The sequence below is a fragment of the Pseudochaenichthys georgianus genome, chromosome 18 (assembly GCF_902827115.2).
Source record: "Pseudochaenichthys georgianus chromosome 18, fPseGeo1.2, whole genome shotgun sequence".
Taxonomy (NCBI): domain Eukaryota; kingdom Metazoa; phylum Chordata; class Actinopteri; order Perciformes; family Channichthyidae; genus Pseudochaenichthys; species Pseudochaenichthys georgianus.
Genome location: NC_047520.1, coordinates 16387090 through 16405024, shown reverse-complemented (window position 1 = coordinate 16405024; position 17935 = coordinate 16387090). Strand labels below are relative to the sequence as shown.

The 17935-nt window shown below is 41.4% G+C and overlaps 2 protein-coding genes and 2 non-coding genes across 5 annotated transcripts in view; all 4 read right to left on the bottom strand.

Annotated features, from left to right (window-relative positions):
* dennd4c (DENN/MADD domain containing 4C) overlaps window positions 1-5123 on the bottom strand; it is a 29373-nt gene extending 24250 nt beyond the window's left edge. For both annotated transcript variants that reach the window (XM_034105723.2, XM_034105724.2), the window contains exon 1: window positions 4873-5123. The gene's annotated coding sequence lies outside the window, so the exon portion shown is untranslated. The remainder of the gene's footprint in view (window positions 1-4872) is intronic.
* Window positions 5124-11051: 5928 nt separating this feature from the next.
* Window positions 11052-17628, bottom strand: haus6 (HAUS augmin-like complex, subunit 6). The gene is made up of 16 exons (XM_034106508.2): window positions 16981-17628; window positions 16789-16884; window positions 16622-16700; window positions 16028-16160; window positions 15759-15903; window positions 14954-15016; window positions 14816-14873; window positions 14559-14732; window positions 14168-14364; window positions 13740-13869; window positions 13463-13565; window positions 13322-13382; window positions 12920-13067; window positions 12715-12813; window positions 12451-12586; window positions 11052-11920 (listed from the first exon to the last, which is right to left on the bottom strand). Exons 1-16 carry the CDS (start codon window positions 17097-17099, stop codon window positions 11277-11279), a joined length of 2385 nt encoding a protein of 794 aa, XP_033962399.1. The 5' UTR covers window positions 17100-17628; the 3' UTR covers window positions 11052-11276.
* Window positions 12194-12324, bottom strand: LOC117464125 (small Cajal body-specific RNA 8). Its single transcript, XR_004554019.1, has one exon. It is a non-coding gene; the product is annotated as a small Cajal body-specific RNA 8 (non-coding RNA).
* On the bottom strand, window positions 13148-13278 carry LOC117464123 (small Cajal body-specific RNA 8). Its single transcript, XR_004554017.1, has one exon. It is a non-coding gene; the product is annotated as a small Cajal body-specific RNA 8 (non-coding RNA).
* Window positions 17629-17935: the final 307 nt, after the last annotated feature.

The following is a 17935-nucleotide window of genomic DNA, read 5'->3' as shown; positions in this document are numbered from 1 at the left end:
TATTACAGTTCATCGAAATGCTGCACCTTAATGTTTATTTTAATATATTTTGTATTTATTTGCGTGAATACATTATTCACAGTTTAATAATAATTTAAAAAAATATATATATATTTTATGATAATTTTTTCTGCTGTACCGAAAACGTACCGAACAGTGACCTAAAAACCGAGGTACGTACCGAACCGAAATGTTTGTGAACCGTACTATTGCCGGGATAATTGTGCATAAAATTGTAATTTTATCTTCAGGACTAACACAAAGGCTCAAGCTAACCGTCTGTTCCCCTTTTAGTTTTTTATCTCTGCACATCTTTGTCAATCCAACAGCGTTTAAAGTGTTATCAAGATAACATCAAAGCAGCTGGTGGCTAATAACTGAGCCTGAAAATGTCACTTTTTTCCTCCTGGCACACTGAGTAGACTGTGTGGTTGAGAAGGTGTGCTCTCAGGAGAAAGTGACACACAGCACTAAACTGTGTCAAGAACAACGGCAGCAAATAAGTACAGTGGCATTTTTTGTCTATAAAAAGTGACTTTTACGAGTAAAGACCGTTGGTGCAGGGCAGACGATGGAAGCAGCGAGACTCGGCTCAGCGAAACGTCACAAGACTGCCTCCCTCCTGGAGCGTGACACCCGGCGGACAGAAAGCATTCCTTCAACTCTGAGGAGGGAGAGAGGGCCAACTGCCAGCCCTTATAACTAGCTGGGCCTACAAATCCTTTGAAGTACAAATGTCAAATCACAATCTTTACTCTACGGACATTTTCCAATTAGCTATTCCTCCCAGGTTGTCTGTGTTTTCAATTCCACGTGTTATTGTTGAGACTCTCTCTTATTTGCCAGGTTTCCATCTTGAAATAGCTCAATGAGCCTGTTAAACAAAGCCTAAATGAAAAAATGACCACATCTCAGATCGGGGCCTATTGAAAGAAGACGACTAACTGGCACATCACCAGAGTGCAAGGGTCGGATAGAGGATGTAGTTACCTGATTTCTGGCTGACCGACAAGATCTTTGGTCCTGCTCTTTGGATTGAAACCACTGTGTGAAGTTAATATGTATTAAGAAATGCAGCTTAACAAAATGCACTCAAGTGTTTCAGGTAAGTTCAGCAAGCCTAAAGACAGGCTGTCGTCAGTAGTCTGTGTGGTATAAATAATGTTGTTTTTCTGGCTAATTAAATAGAAAGAAAAGGCAATTAACACCATTTGTTATAGCATGGTAATGGTGGGAAAGAATCTCACCAAAGTGAAAATTATTCCATGTTCAAAACCTAAAAACAGGACTGCAACTAAATATTATTTAGATTATATACTGCCCATTATATCCTAGATTTAGTCTATAAAATAGTGAAATATTTCTTTAAGAGTTATGTTTTGTCAGGCAAAAAACCTAAATCATCACTTTGATATGAGAAAGCAGTAAATAAGCATATTTGAGAGGCTGAAAACAAAACAGCATTCAATAAGTTAAAATGACAATGAAAGGAATTGTATGCAATAAAATGCCGTGTCAGTCGTAGTGCAATTCCTCAGTTGAAAACTGAAAGTGTTGGCTGAATTGTTAACAGCTGTATTGCCATTGGAAGAGTCAGAGAAAAGATCTGCACTAATATATCAACGCAACTCAGAAAACAGTCACAATTGTGATTTGTTTTCTCACGCCCCGTCCACACAGCGGCGTGTGTTGAAGCTTCCAACGCTTCTGCCCATTCACTTTGAATGGGGTGAGGTCACTTTTAGCCGAACTGCATTTTGGGAAGCGATGTGGAGCGTTGCTGGTAGGGATGCACGATAATTATAATAATATTAGGAATTATGACGTCATCCCGATAAACCCGATAACAGTATTAATAGTCCCGATAATATACAATATATTTTTTGGGTAAAAAAAAAGAAAAAAATACTGCGGTGTGGGTGGATTGGGATGAGGGGCGCTTGTTTTTCACTCGGCTCCTCCCGTTTTGCCAGTACTGTGGTATTAGTGGTTTAGGAAGAGGGGAGTTCTTCACAAATCCAGCGCTCCCTAATACTTCGAACCTGATCAGTCACCTGAAACATCGCCATCGCTACGATGATGTGTTAAAAGCGTACGAAGACAATAATACAATACAAAGTGTGTGTGTGTGTGCGCGCGCGCGCGCGCGCGCAACTCAAGGCATATGCTCGAACCGGAGCTGCAATCATGTTCATGTATCCGTGCTGAGTGTGCTGACTTTTCGTACAATGTCCCACTGTCTGGCTTCATGCATAAAGTCAAGTGCTCGGCGCAGTTGTGGCGAAATGTCGCTCCTCTGTTTTCATTTAAACAGCTCCTTAAATCCGTTAGCGCAGAAAGCTAGCACCAGATGCTAACAACAACAATGCACATAAGGTTTCTCTCTCGCTCGCTCGGGCCACACATACACACACCCTCCCGGTCCTCCAGATGGCCAGTCGGTGCCTGCTGGTGAGCGTGGAAGTGTGGTCTGCCACAAGCGGGCGGCAGGAGCGGGGCTGTCAGCATCAGCTTGTAGATGGTATTTTAAACTCGATGCGCTCTGAAACTACGGGGCGGCCATGGAAAAAAAATACACATGCGTTAAAATAATTAGTGGCGTAATTTTTTTTTTATTATCGGTTATTGGTATCGGTATCGGTCTTGATAAGCAGGAAGTTATCGGTATCGGTTTCAAAAAACCAATATCGTGCATCCCTAGTTGCTAGCGTTGCTCGCTTCAAAAGTTGAGCAATGTTCAACTTTTGGCGACTCGGCAGAAGCGTCAGCCAATGAAATCCCGTTTATGCAAATCTGCCAGTACAAGCGCTAGCCAATCAAACCGTGTGTATGCTGGGAGAGACTACGCAGGTAATTTCCTCATATTCCAAAAAATGGAGGGAAAATTCATTATAGCGGTAGTGAATCACCCGGTGCTGAATGATCAGTCTCTGTTCATCTACCGGGATACAAACCGGAGGAGCCAGACATGGAGGGAGGTGGCAGAGACAGTGGGTGAAACTGGTAGGTTTTCGCCTGTTTGGGGATTTTATATCCAGTTTACTTCGTTTTAACATTGCTATTGCTTTGTATGTCGGGGGCGGGAGATTCATGTGATTGGTTGTTGGTCGCAAAAAATCCCCAAGCTTCAGATACGCCCACCTCCAAGCGTCAACGCACGCCGCTGTGTGGACGGGCCTAATCCAATTTGACTTTTGCCAAGGCAACCAGCCTGCTGCTGCTCCCTCGGCCAACTTCCTCTCCTTGGTCACCTGACAGAGCCTTTGGACGACAGGCAGTGGTGACAAAGTGCAAGTTCAATGTACACAAAGCCATGACCTACTTTCTACCTGCTGCTGCAGCAGGGAGCAGCCCTCACTCCACTCCCCTTTTCCAGCCGCTGGCAGGCCAAGCCAAGGTCAAGGAAGAGATCTTTCAGTTTCCACGTGTCAATTCTGCAAGAGCAATTTCCTCCAACTCATGCCATGATTATGCTATTATCTGACATTCCTGCTGCCATATCAGGTTGCAACACAATAAGTTAAATACAAGAGGAAGTTGCCATTCTCTGCTCTGCTGGGACTTGTGCCATGCATGGCTGTCATAACAGGAACATCACATGCATGCCATGAATCACTGGAGCTGGGAGTACTCTGCTGCCTTTAGGGTCACACTGCAGCTGGATGGCACCCTGTCAAGTGCTGACGCGCAGATATGTGAGCACTTTGGGTAATGCATTCAATGGCATTCATGCTCACCTGACACACAGGGGCACCTTACACAACTCTGCGTCCTCTGGTTAGGGTCAAACGAATGCAGACATGGCACAAAGTAGTCCTTATCTCTCCCCCTCACCCCTGCTGAACCTCTTTTGTTTTCTTATTATCTATTAAAGTGGTTCTCAAATGGGGGTACGCGGACCCCTATGGGTACGTTGGAGTACTGCAGGGGGTACGTGAGATTTATTTTTATGTTAATGAAAAAAAAAAAAAAATTAGGAAAAGTAAGGAAGTTTGAGCAGTGTCGGTTTTATATTAACAGAGTTACACATATTTCAAAACGCGAAGTGTAATAACTGCAGTGGCCTTCCTGTCACTGAGAATGAAAAAGATCCTCAGTGAAGCACAAGCCCATGTTTCTCACTACATTGTAAGTACATCTTATTAAAAAGATCAGTTCTATGCAACTAATGTCGTCTTAGTGTTATTGCATGATGTTAAAATTGGTTTGCCATGAATTTAGTGATGGATTGTAAACATTTGAAATGTAGCATTTAAGTGTTTCTCAGTTACAAGGTTGTCGTTTTAATAAATCCGACACCGATGGTGCAGCACTGTACCTCTTTATATAGGCATTTCTTCCCTAACAAATAGTTGTTGTGCTGATCAGGGGGTACTTGGCTGCATTTCTTTTTCAAAGGGGGTACATTATTGAAAATAAGTTTGAGAATCACTGATCTATTGGATGTTAAGGCAGGATATTCACTGTATGACACCTGCAGGTTAGGCAGGCTCCAGGAGATCTGGCGTCATGTCAAGGAGGGCCCGGCCGGGAAGAGGAGGGGAGTACAAAAAGAGGGGGGGGCCGGGGGGTTATTTTCCCCAAGTCCCAACTGTTGCATCCGACCAATAATTAGGTCGACTTTCATGCAGGAAATACACATCAACGCGGATTAAACAAAAATAAATGTGCTTCTGTGATCAACCTGCGCAGTGATACGTGGCTGTCTCTAGTTTCCGCGATGAAAGAGTAGTAGAGAAAGACCAGGAACATGTTCTTTCAGCAAGTAACCTCATGTTTTCACACATTAAATAGTTAAACTGCTATTGACTATTCCTAAAACAAACTCTGCTTAGTCTCAGCTATGTCCATGTTGAAAAAAAGAGCACTTACCAGCTGTTTACACTGCAGCGAGAGACAATGTTGACATGTAGGCAACTTGCTGTTTTTAACCACTCGATATATTCCGTATTTCCTATTTGTGCAAACCGAAAGAGGTTAAAAATGGCCGGAAAAAGGGTACTTCCAAATACTCCTTGGAAACTTTGCTGAGCACTTGTTCGCCACACTTTCATCTGAAGTTGTCGGCGGAGGCAGGCGCCATGTTTGTGTGTCTGAGTGTTGTTGGTGGGAGCTTTCTTCCTAAACGTCTCTTTCACCAGGACCCGCCCCGAGCAGAGGAAAGGGGCTGCAAGCTGCACGCATTGAATACGCAGCTTCCGGTGTGCCTTTCAAAGTAAAACTCCTTAACGTCACCTACTGCAATGCAAAATATTTCACGTAAATGTATTCAGATAAAGTAAATGTGGTTGCTGCAAAACTCAACCAAAAGTGGTTTATATCATTCATAAATTCAAACACTTAAGTGTTTTTTATTGAAGTGCGATAGAGTATTACATTTGTCACAAACATAAAATGTATGTCAGTCGCAGGGGCGGTTCTAGGGGGGGGGGGGGGGGGGCCTAACACTGACTTTGGACCCCCCCGGTTAAAAAAAAGTTTATGGTTGCGTTCGGATAGTTTAAAAATCAGCTCCTAAGTTCTAACCCTATCTCCTATTCCTTGACCTCTGAGTGAAACGTCACGGGGTTAAGGGATAGAGAATAGGAGAATTCAAAAGGACTTAGGAGAAGAGACTGCGGTACTTTAGAGAATCCGAATGCACTTTCACTATCCGACGTTTATGATGCGCCAGCGGACGTCATTGTGTGCGTCTGCTGCTGTGGGGAAACTACAGTTTTCTATACAGCGGACTACAACATGGATGTATAATAAGAACGGCGGACTCATCTAGAGACTGCACCGTGCTCTGATGCTGTTGCTTTATGCTTCATGAACAACAGAGAAACATATTCTTCATGACCAAAGTTGGAATTGAAATAAAAAAGTGAAACTTATGCTCATCACCCTCTCCCTCCGGTCCACATTAATACAAATGATCCCAATACGTATGATTGTATGAACAGTGGTGGGCCGTCAGGGCCAGCAAGGCCTTCTCTGCTGGCCTAAACATCATCAGAATATAAATTTAATTTTGATATATTTTTTCCACAAATATGTATTAAATTATTCCCCATAGTCTATTCTTTTCATTTCATAGCTTTCCTCTTGGTTGCGCTGCTTCCAGCCTCAGAACAAGATTTGGAGGGCTGGCCTTTATGTTAGAGCTTTTATCCAATCATATTTCAGCCATAATGTGTTGCCAGGGTCCAAGAAATCTGCCCTTAGGCCTTCAGAATCAACAGTGCGGGCGCCTGTAGCTTAAAGTGAACAGAAACAAAACTGTGGCGTTAACCAATCAGATTTTGAGTTGGCGACAACGGGCCAGCTAGCAGGCGTACGATGACGTCAGCACGTGCACGTCTTTTGATTGGATACGCACTATTGAGAGGCAGAGCTATGTAGAGCTAGCAAACTGAACTTGAATTTGAACGAGCTAATTTGTGTAGATTTCTACAAGCTGTTTTTGTTCAACCCACAATGGCTGAAGGAGGAGAAGAGATCGATTTGGTCGCAGATATAATTACAACGCCATTTTCAAGACGAACTTTTCAAGAAAAGCTAGACATTGTGAGAAGAGAACGGCGGCCAACCCCGACGCTAGCGAGCCTATCACAGCGGGGAAAAGGGTTTGTCCGCCACTTTCAAATCACTAACTACGAGCGGTACCCCTGGCTCACAGCCTCCGAGAGGCACTGCACATTGTACTGCTGGGAATGCCTGCTATTTGCAAATGATCGATTTGGTGTTTGGAGCCACACTGGATTTGCAAACTTGAGTTGTCTAACCAAGGCAGCAACGAGACACCAAAGCACGGCTGGGCACTTACAAGCAATGGTGCTTTTGAAAACCTTTGGGGACACCCGAGTGGATCTACAGCTCAACTAACAAGTGCGGAGCTCCACAACGAAAGGGTGAACACAAATAGGGACTTATTGGTGGAACTGAAACGCACAGATAAACTGTACAACAGAGTCATTGAAGTCTTCTTGAGGAAAGAAAGGAGGATGGATTTTGTGTTCAAATAATCAGTTGTTTTGGTGAGTACAAAGCATTTTTTTTTTTTTTTTTTTAATATATTTTTGTCATTTTATGTCGTTAATATTAAATCAATATTAACGAATTAATATATATGTAATTAAAATGACAAATATATAAAAAATAAATGTTTGATGCTTCTGCAAGAGGTATAGAGATGTGTGTGGCGCACTGGCTCAGCTGTGCAGTAAAAGTACTCAAGGAGACTTGTTGAATTGTTTTGGTTTAACCTTTATCAAAGTGGACATTCAGGGCTAGGAATACACTTTCACCACTGTCGCAAATATATCCTCATGAACAAATGCAAATTAATTGTTTGTTTTCTTTTATTTTCAGTGAATAGTTTGTGTCTTTATCGTCACGTTTCTTAAATGAAACTGCTTTGGGTGCGACAATGCGCTGTTTAGTGAACACACTTGTTAAAGCTCACATACTTTTGGTGGACTTAATAAAACTTTGTAGACTAATGCCTTAAAAGCCCCTTTTATTTTTAAGTTTTGACAGTATCCAAGCGATCTTAAAGCTGGTAGTTTAACACTCTTAATTGTAAATGCGGATATATTGATTATAAATGCTTCAGAAATATTAATATAACTCTGTTGTACTTGACTATGTTAAGGTGATGCAACGCCCGGTTATACTGCGTTTCTGTCTAAATGTATAGTTTCTAGAGCCATGGCGTCATAATGATGGTATTAAGAGGTGGAATAATTCAGGTTGGACTGTGTCGGACATCACTGAAGGCCTAGGTGTGAAATGCACGGCCCGCCACTGTGTATGAACTATGAAAATATCTTAAAATCAATACAAATGTATTTATTATAAACGTTAGTCTTTAACACCTATCACTGTGTATATCACCATTCAAACATCTTTTAAAAGTTGAACAAACCCCACACAGCTCAGTGAAATGTTGACTTTATTTGATCATTTCAGTAAAAACTAACGTTCATATTTCTCTTTTTGATTATAATACTGATGAACGTTCAAAACAAAGCACTTTGGCAACTTACCACATACGTTTTAAAATGCTTAACAAGCACCGTAACTTTCATGATATAATTTCTCCGTCATAATCGTTTGTGTCTGTGAACGGCCGACTGTTGTGTGACGTCAAATGCTGCGGCTGCAAGGCATTGTGGGGCAGCATTTTCTCCTCTCCTTTCGGTTAGGGAGGTCCAGTGGTTCCTAAGCTAAAGGAGGTTATAAAGGAAGTTTGAAACCTCCTTTCCTTTCATTTAGAGAATTCGAACGGCACTTATCATGGCTGCCACTGAGGGACTTCCGGGTCATTTCACTCTGTTAGGAAGGTTCCTAAGCTAAATGGACTATTCGACTGCAGCCTATGGCTGCAGTCGGATAGTTTAAAAATCAGCTCCTAAGTTCTAACCCTATCGTCTATTCCTTGACCTCTGAGTGAAACGTCACGGGGTTAAGGGATAGTGGATAGGAGAATTCAAAAGGACTTAGGAGAAGAGACTGCGGTACTTTAGAGAATCCGAATGCACTTTCACTATCCGACGTGTTTATGATGCGCCAGCGGACGTCATTGTGTGCGTCTGCTGCTGTGGGGAAACTATGGAAACCACAGTTTTCTATACAGCGGACTACAACATGGATGTTTAATAAGAACGAGGGACTTCTGTAAACTCATCTAGAGACTCTGCACCGTGCTCTGATGCTGCTGCTTTGCTTTATGAACGTGGACAACAGAGAAACATATTCTTCATGACCAAAGTTGGAATTGAAATAAAAAAGGAAAGTGAAACTTATGCTCGTCACCCTCTCCCTCCGGTTCACATTAATACAAATGATCCTAATACGTATGATTGTATGAACTAAAGATCATAAAATCAATATAGATGTATTTATTATAAACGTTAGTCCTTAATATCTATCACTGTGTATATCATCATTCAAACATCTTTTAAAAGTTGAACAAACCCCACACAGCTCAGTGAAGACTGTGAAATGTTGACTTTATTTGATCATTTCAGTAAAAACTAACGTTCATATTTCTCTCTTTGATTATAATACTGATGAACGTTCAAAACAAAGCACTTTGGCAACTTACCACCTATGTTTTAAAAAGCTTAATAAGCACCGTAACTTTCATGATATCATTTCTCCGTCATAATCGTTTTTTTCCGTGAACGGCCGACTGTTGAGTGACGGCAAATGCTGCGGCTGCAAGGCATTGTGGGGCAGCATTTTTGCTTCTCCTGTCAGTTAGGGAGGTCCAGTGGTTCCTAAACTAAAGGAGGTTATAAAGGAAGTTTGAAACCTCCTTTCCTATTATTCTCATCATTCTAGAGAATTCGAACGGCACTTATCATGGCTGCCACTGAGGGACTTCCGGGTCATTTCACTCCTTTAGGAAGGTTCCTAAGCTAAATGGACTATTCGACTTCAGCCTATGATTAAACGATTTCTTGGCTGATGGAATAGGCGGAACTAACGATATTTGTAATTCTAGTCAGACCCATTAGAGAGAGCACACCTTTATCTATTTCATATTGTTGTAAAAAATAAAGTAAGAAATCATTCCAATGTGTACTATAGGACAGTAAAAAAAAACAGTTTAAAAGGGGAGTGATTAGTAAAATACGCATAAATAAAAAGAAATAATGCTAACTATTGTGTAACATAAGGTAAGAATAAACAAGTTGAAATGATTTGTTATTGGTTGTGATCATATTCTAAAGATGTTTGGATCATTGAAAAGTATACAGCTCCATTTCATATGAGTGTTGAGAGCTGTATCAATAAATTCATGTTGTGCTCAAAGTGCACCAGATTGATGCATTTCACTTCAACATTTAAAAATAAATCTTCCCGGGGGAGCATGCTCCCGGACCCCCCCCTAGAGGATGTGAGGTCCCCCCTAGAGGAGGTTAGGTCCACCCCCAAAAAAAGCAGGTTAAAAATAATTATATGGCATACATTGTCTTTTAGTAAACACTGCAAACGGGTCCCACAAACCCAAACAGCACACAACGGTTAAAGGTAAGCATATAATAATGTTAAAATGTGCTAAATATATACACTGAAAAAAAAAAACTAGTAAAAGAAGCTCACGACTTGTTTTATTTTTTTTAAAGTAGCTCTCATCCTAAAAAAGGTTGGAGACTCCTGCATTAGAGCGTAACTGTAAGTATCTGAAATAAATGTGTAATTAAACAAATACTAATAACTGTATTGCATTGTTTTCTTATGCGCAATTACTTCATACTGGCTTTGTCTTTTTCGTCCTGCAATTATTGTGCCCACCTCAGAAAATAACTGGCCCCAGCCTAGCCCCCCCCCCCCCCAGTCAAATTGGTCTAGAACCGCAACTGGTCAGTCACCTCAATTTACTTACGTTTTCCTGAAGATGTCAATTATCCAAATTATTTTATTAAATATTTCTTTTTTTAATAATATGCATTAATTATTAATGTATTTCTAATGGTACATCATATCTAAAATAGACACAAATCATTTTGACCAGTGGTAAGTTTTGAGTTTTATTGTGAATGTGAAATGGTTTTACACCCGGTCTTATATTGTTGCCTTGATCAGTTATTGCTTTTGCTCTGGTTTCTCAGCTTTTGACGCCCCCTATCTTAAACTAAGGGAAGTTACACCAAGCAACAGGTGCGTCAGAAAAACGTCATATTTGTGTTGCCCCAGTCTGACTGTTATTTTAGGTTTGATGTGTTACATACAATAAATGAATACATAAAATGCAAATGGACATTCTGATGAAAATAATGGCTGGCATCTTATATTCAATGCAAGAAAATGTAAAAACGATTAAACCTTATCAAATTCAGATATGTTCAAACAGTCAGCCACAAAAAGCAATATTTAGTTATAGATTTATTTCCAACTGCTTAAACCAACATTACAAATTCTACACCTTTGATCAACCTGACTTACTGATTCCCTTCAGGGGAATGGGTTTGTGCACCCATTCTGTTAGAAACCATGTTAAAAGTGCAACGCAAATGTTAATGGTGAGGGGCACACTAACTTTTCATGAACACAAACAATATCGTTATCAATAGTTTAATGGACAAACATATTTTGGAAATTACAAGATGTTAATGTTTCCCTGCAGACAAACAATACTAAAAATAACCATGATATTTACACACGAGCGCCATATTTTACAATTTTATTAAAAAGCAGTTAATCTCTTACCTTAAAACACAGAAAAGTAATGTAATGGCAACTAGGTAGGTTACTTTACAGCTATTTATATCACACTTTACAATTCACTTCTTGTCATCAATCGGGGAGAAAGTGATCAGTTTTGGGAGGCTATACTCCTGCTTCTTTAATGGGGAAGGAGTCTTCAGAGTGTCTAAATCCAGTGAGAAGACCTTTGCTGTGGCCTCCACTGAACTCACAGGCTCCATGAGCCAGTCTCTGTCCAATCCGGAAGCTGTGTGATCCGTCAGAAGACACTTTGCTGTCCTCTGACTGCTTATATAGGAGCCATCGCTGCACGCCTGCTGGATCCAGCCCAGAGGATGTGTGCCGAGGGGAGTTTGCTTCTCCTCCGTCTTCAGGGAGGGAATCAGCAGCAGCTCCTCATCATCATCCTCCTCACTCGTCATATCCATCGCTTCATCGTCGAGGCTCAGCAGGCTATCGTAGCTCGGCATTTCTGGGAGCGTCTCCTGATCGAGGCTGAACTGGACGGCGCTGCTGCCCGTGCCACTCAGGCTGTCCGGGGCCTCGGTGTCCCACAGCAGGGAAGATTTGAGCGAGACTCCCTTCTGGCTCTGCACTTCAATGTTCTCGTGGAGGGGTGTGAGCAAACTTTTAACGCTGTCGTTAAACTCTGTTATCCGCTCCATCTTCTCAGCTTTGTCCTCCTCAACTGCCTTACGCCAGGAGTTCTTCACATCCAGAACTTCAAAACAAAAGAATACAATTAGAAAGATTTATCAAGGGAAAGGTTCAGAAAACCATAAACCTCATGCCATTCTAAATAAACCAATTACCTTTATATGGAATTACACCAGTAAACAAAAACGTAGACATTAATACAAAAAATATTGCAAGTCATTGTAATAAAAACCTCTCAAAAATAACAGGAAACTTGATGACTAAAGCTTACATAGAGCCTTTGTCGTTTAAGGATGGTAAATCAATATTTCCACACTAAAAGTTGTGCAGAGATTAAGAGTGTCTGCTCCGTATCTGTCCGTGGCGATTTCTCTCAGTTCGCCTCGGTCATCAGAGAGCATGGATGCTGTTGGGAGGACTAGTGTCGGACAGAGCACGGTTCAGCACTGCCCAGGTATCTGCCTCCCTTCACACTCATGCTTCATTATTAAAATTAGAACTGTCCAGCTAAAGCTCGTCTTTAAAAAGCAGCTTCTGTTTGGCACAGAATTGCCACTTGAAGGCTGAGGTGAAATGCAACAGGTCTTGACTTACTCAGGCTCTCAGGTGTGCGTGGCAGCTGCTTTCTGGTGGAGAAGGGATCTCCATGAAGAGTGCCAAGAAGGGCGTCCAAATCCAGACCTTTGACCCTGCCTGCTGTGGGACTGGTTGTAGCAACAGCATCTGCAAACTAAAACAATGACACGTCAGAACTGTTGATTTAAAAATCCCACCCATGTGTTTCTTATCTGGTTATCGCCATCCCTCCACATGGCAGACTTACAAACGTAGCTTTTTGAAAAAAATCCATAAATATACCTGGTCAGCGAGGTTATCACACTCCATGTCTAAAATGTGAGTCTTGGTCCTGATGGGTGCTGCATTCTGAGGAACATGAGCAATCTTCCTCACACTGGCCTAAAAAAACCAGAGCACAGCATTGTTAAATATAGTGTTACAGAAGTAGGTATAAAACACCATTTGAAAAAAGGTGGAGCGACAATAAACAGGATTCCTGACATACAATAATAGCCTGAGGGGGTACTGCTGGAGCCTTCCAGAGGGGGGACGGGGGGGTGTCAAAGAGCCAGTCCAGAGAAGTGTTTGCTCGTGACGGTGCTGCAGCGGTGACAACAGGACTGTCAAACTTCTCAGCTGGTAACGGTTGAGGGCTGTTTTAAAGACCAAAAGCTGAAGTTGAACAGAGATAAATGCAACTTTCCTCCACAATGCTTTAAAGCCGTTTAAACATAAGTGTCTGCTCCGTATCTGTCCGTGGCGATTTCTCTCAGTTCGCCTCGGTCATCAGAGAGCATGGATGCTGTTGGGAGGACTAGTGTCGGACAGAGCACGGCTCAGCACTGCCCAGGTATCTGCCTCCCTTCACACTCATGCTTCATTATTCTAATAGAAAAGGCCACATTACCTCATCGGGTTAGAATAACTAGGGAGGAGGACTTCCTGTGGTTTCCTCTCTGCAGGTTTCTCTGGAATTTTAAGGAGTTTGATTAGAAACATGACAGAACTCAAATTAAAACATGGCTTACAATAATTCGATTTTTCTTACCAAGAAGCGATGCCGGGTACTGTGAGAAGACGCTACTTCTGTAGCTAGCGTCCGCGGCCGGTTCAAAAGATAGTGGAGCCATTGGTGAGAGGAAGCCAAGGGCCTAAGGGACACATTAAATTACAATATGCAACCAGGGGGGGAACCCATTTTGAAGTTACAAAACATTTTAGTACTGCAACAGGTTATCCAATACTGACAAGCCTATTATTTATGTTTCTTCTAAATAAAATACACTGACTAGCAATAAAGCTCAAAATGCCATAGGACCACTTACAGGATCTTCATTAAGAAAAGAGGCAAGCGGTGTGTCTTTGAGCGTATCCATCCACTTCCTATCCCATGCAGCCTCCAACTCGCCGATGGCGCTCCTGACCTCAGGAATTTCTTCCTTGGAAATCCTCTGTCTGGGGAAAAAAAAAGAATATAAGGTTAAACGAATGGTACTCAACTTTCAGTAAGCCAACAAAAACTTTACAGAAGGTTTTTCCCCCCCCATGATAACAAATGTTCAAATAACCATTTCACTTTCCAAACCACCAGTAGCACAGGGCTTAAAGATATATATATATATATATATATATATATATATATATATATATATATATATATATATATATATATTTGAGCAAGAAGAATCCAACAATAAAACGGGTGATATTTTGGCTCCTCAGAAGTTGTGTTTCAGCGTGGGTTAAAGTGTACCTGATGAGGTGGAGGTTCTGCAGTGCACGGGCCATCTGCTGACATTTCACCTGCAGCTGCTGAGGACTGAGCTGAGGTTTGGGGGCCTCAGAGACCCGACGGCACTCTTCTCTCAGGAGCTGCAGCGCGTGGTTCGTCAGCTCAAACACACTCAGGAGGTTCAGCTGACCCGCCTCGTACACATTCCCTGAACTCAACTGTAAAACACGCAGCGAGTAGGAGACTCATCAAGAAGCATTTTCATCTTAAAATGTAAGCCAAATGTGATGTGAATTCCAAGGTGTGGGAATATAGAGTGCATTCAAACCAATCACTAGTGACTCAAAGCCTGTGTATAGTAATTAACAGGCCTTCATTCAGTAACACAGCGAACAGACTGATCTTCACTCACCTGGTGAGGGAGCTGTTCAATTCTCTCCAGCAGACTGCGAGGAATCTGGAGGACCTGATCCGTCCCGTCCAGGATGTATTGATCCACATCTCCCTTTAAAACACTTTCCACCACGTTCTGCTCCTCTTTGGTGGCCGACAGCATTCCATCAATGTCCGACCACAAGGAGCGCACCTTTAGAAAAGAAAATGAAGTGCTCGTGTGAGCTTTTTATAGCCTTGTTTTGTAGGAAGTTCTACAAACATGACGTTACATACTTTTCTCGACTTCTCAGCAAGAGAGGCTCCCTCTTGTGCAGAATCACTGCTGTGACGCCTGAAAGAAGAAAGACAGATTAAACAAAGTGAAATAAAAACAATGAATGCTGAAGTACTGATGGAAAAAGTCAAACATACTTGAGTAGCTCATCATAGTTGGCGCCCTCTGCTCTGACGTCCCTCATAGACCTCACCAGGAGCCTTTAAAACAAGGGAAAACACACCAAAAAAAGCTTTGAAAACAAGACATAAATACCAATAGTAGTAGATCATCTCGCAACAGAACTTGCTATAAAATAAATTACTCCACAGCAAGTGCAAGCTTTAAAACACAAACCTTTGAAATCTTCAACATGTGCACATAGACATCTACTGTCCATGAGACACGCATGAGTGTCTCTAGTTGGCTCTCTGGGGCATTTAGGGAAACAGCAGTCGTTAACAACATTTGTTTCACCTGTGTTTTGCTGCTTTGACCAATTAAAACGTCTGACTAGGAACACCTCCAGCTGCTGCCAACTGGTCTCATTAACCCTTGGCTTACAAATGAGGTCACAATTTACAGGCGGGGCTTAAAACAAATGGCCAATGAAACGACAGCAGTGACAAAAGATTCAAAAAGTAATATCTCATTGCAACGATAGTAACACCACAATAATTTAAACACAAGATACAAAGTGTACGCAACAGGCCAAACAGATGATACATTATTAAACAAAAGTTCAACATGGTAAGTTTTATCAAATGATTTAAAAAAGGGAAAACAGCTCCCCTCTTGTATCAATGACTATATATTTATTGGTGATTCCTGACTGGATTTCCATTGACACAACATGCGCCAAAAAAGTTGAATGTCAATTAGGTTTACCGGAGTAGTGAAGTAGAAGGCTGCTGGTGTAAATATGGATTAACATGTAGTTGTCTCCAGCTGCCATGGACTTACTGTGCTCGGCTCTGGTACGCGTGAAGGAAACGATCCTGATCTACTGCAGCTTTCAGAAACCTGGCATGAATCAGGTCCATCCTCTTCACGGCCATGTCCAGGGAGGAAGCCGGCAGCGCTGCAGCCTCAGGAACCCAGCTGTCATCTGACAATCACAAGATCCAAGGTTATATGATAGTCGTTACGTGCCAACTGCACGGCAAACTACAAATGAAACAGCCGGTGGTATTGAAAGAACATAATATGATTTTTTTTTTTACTTGGCTTACCTGCTGTGAATGTCTTCATTTTCTGCAGCATGATGTGATTGGCCAAATTAAGCATCAAGCGGACAAACTTGGGGCCTCCGGGTGAGAGGAACAAGGATGCCACCACTTTGGATCCCACATTTGCAGTTTCCTCCTACACACAGTTAAAAAGAACATTTGATTGTTGTTACATTTATAATAAAAGACAGTAGCACAACTTGTGGCATATATATATATATATATATATATATATAGTCTTTAGATGTATTTCCTAGTGGTATATAATTTGCATAATGATGAACATTTTTTACTTTAAGCTAAGTTTGCCTGAAAGAAATGTGCTTAAAAACTGGAAAAGTGATAAACATGAGGTTTACTATTAATATGCATGACATATAAGTCTTTATGTGTGGATTTGTTTATGTTGTGAACGAACACTATAATGTAGTATGCAAGGAGAAGATTAGGGTGAAGAGCAGAAATGATGAAAGGAAAGCGGGGAAGTAAGAAGTTGTGAACACAATGTCCTTTGTGATGACATAACTAGGGTAACATTATCTGTCAACACTGGACAGATGAAGAATATATTTATGTAAAAGAAACACAATTTCTCACCATGATTTCTCGCAGCCAAGCGCAGGTCACTTTGCGGAACTCCGCATCTGCTTTGTGGCACAACACAGGCCAGCAGTGCCTAAACAAAAACAAATATATCAAAAGTTATAACAATAATTCCAAGACATTATATGTGAATTCAAATAGGTAATGATGACTAACTTTACCTGTATGCTTCATTAAATCGTGTTGGGCTGAGTCTCTCCAAAAGGAAATGGGTTACTATGTAGAAGGCATCCTTGTTTGGTTTGTCGAACATATTCCTGTTGGCCATAAAATAACAATTAATCAGAGGTGGAAAAAGTATAAGCTAACATTACATAGTATTTACATGCTATTCACAATAAAAGCAGACTCACGGTCCCAGGTTGATGCGTTTAGCGGTTAAGTTGAGTTTGTCTGGTTGAAGTCCTAACCCGAGAAGAGCATACCACAAGTATTTTCCATTCTTCTTCTGCAACAATACCGGGTTCGCCATTATCCCGAGATGGAAGAAACGCGTGACCGGCTCACGTTGTTGTTCAAAGCTAGTCAGCTAGCTTTAGCTGCTAGCTGCAAAGTTTACTGTCGGCCAACTTGTTTTGAGTTGTCACACATAAACATGCAACAACATTAACAAACACTGCAGATACACATACATACATAGTGTAAAAGCATGTACAGTTAAGTATAGTTTGAGTTCACATTTGTTAGGTAAATGTTCTCAGATTTAGTCAGGAAAATGAAAACGCAACAGCAAACACAACCGCCAATTTTTCCAATAACCACCCGGATGTTGTTAGCAAATACTTCCGGGGATTGAACGAATAGAGAGGCAAAGGTTGCGGTCGAATAGTCCAAAAATCAGCTCCTAACGTCAGCATTTTCTCCTTTCCTTTCGTAAAGGAGAGGAAGGTTTCGGTCCCGTTTGAATTGTGCCATGAATTACACGATGTTTGTCAATTTAAAAGATAATTGTGCAAGTCAAGAAAAAAAAAGTTTGTCCTAAAACTGTGAAGTAACACTTATTTTTGTGTGAAATCGCACAATACACGTCACCAACACCAGAATGAGGCGAAAAGTATTAAACCGTTCTTATTATACATCCATGATTAAACCAGGTGAAAATCATTATACGTCTGGGCATGTTGAGAGCTGCGATAACAAAAAGGGGGAGTTAGTCGGTTCCGTAAGAGCAAGCATGCGGGACCGGCTGTACAAGGTAGTGATGGGCAAATTAAGCTTTTTGTGAAGCATCGAACCACTTGAACAATTGTTTCGAAAATAGGTTCATTTCTCGAAGCTTCAGTTACAGCGACCTCTTAACTTTTTCTG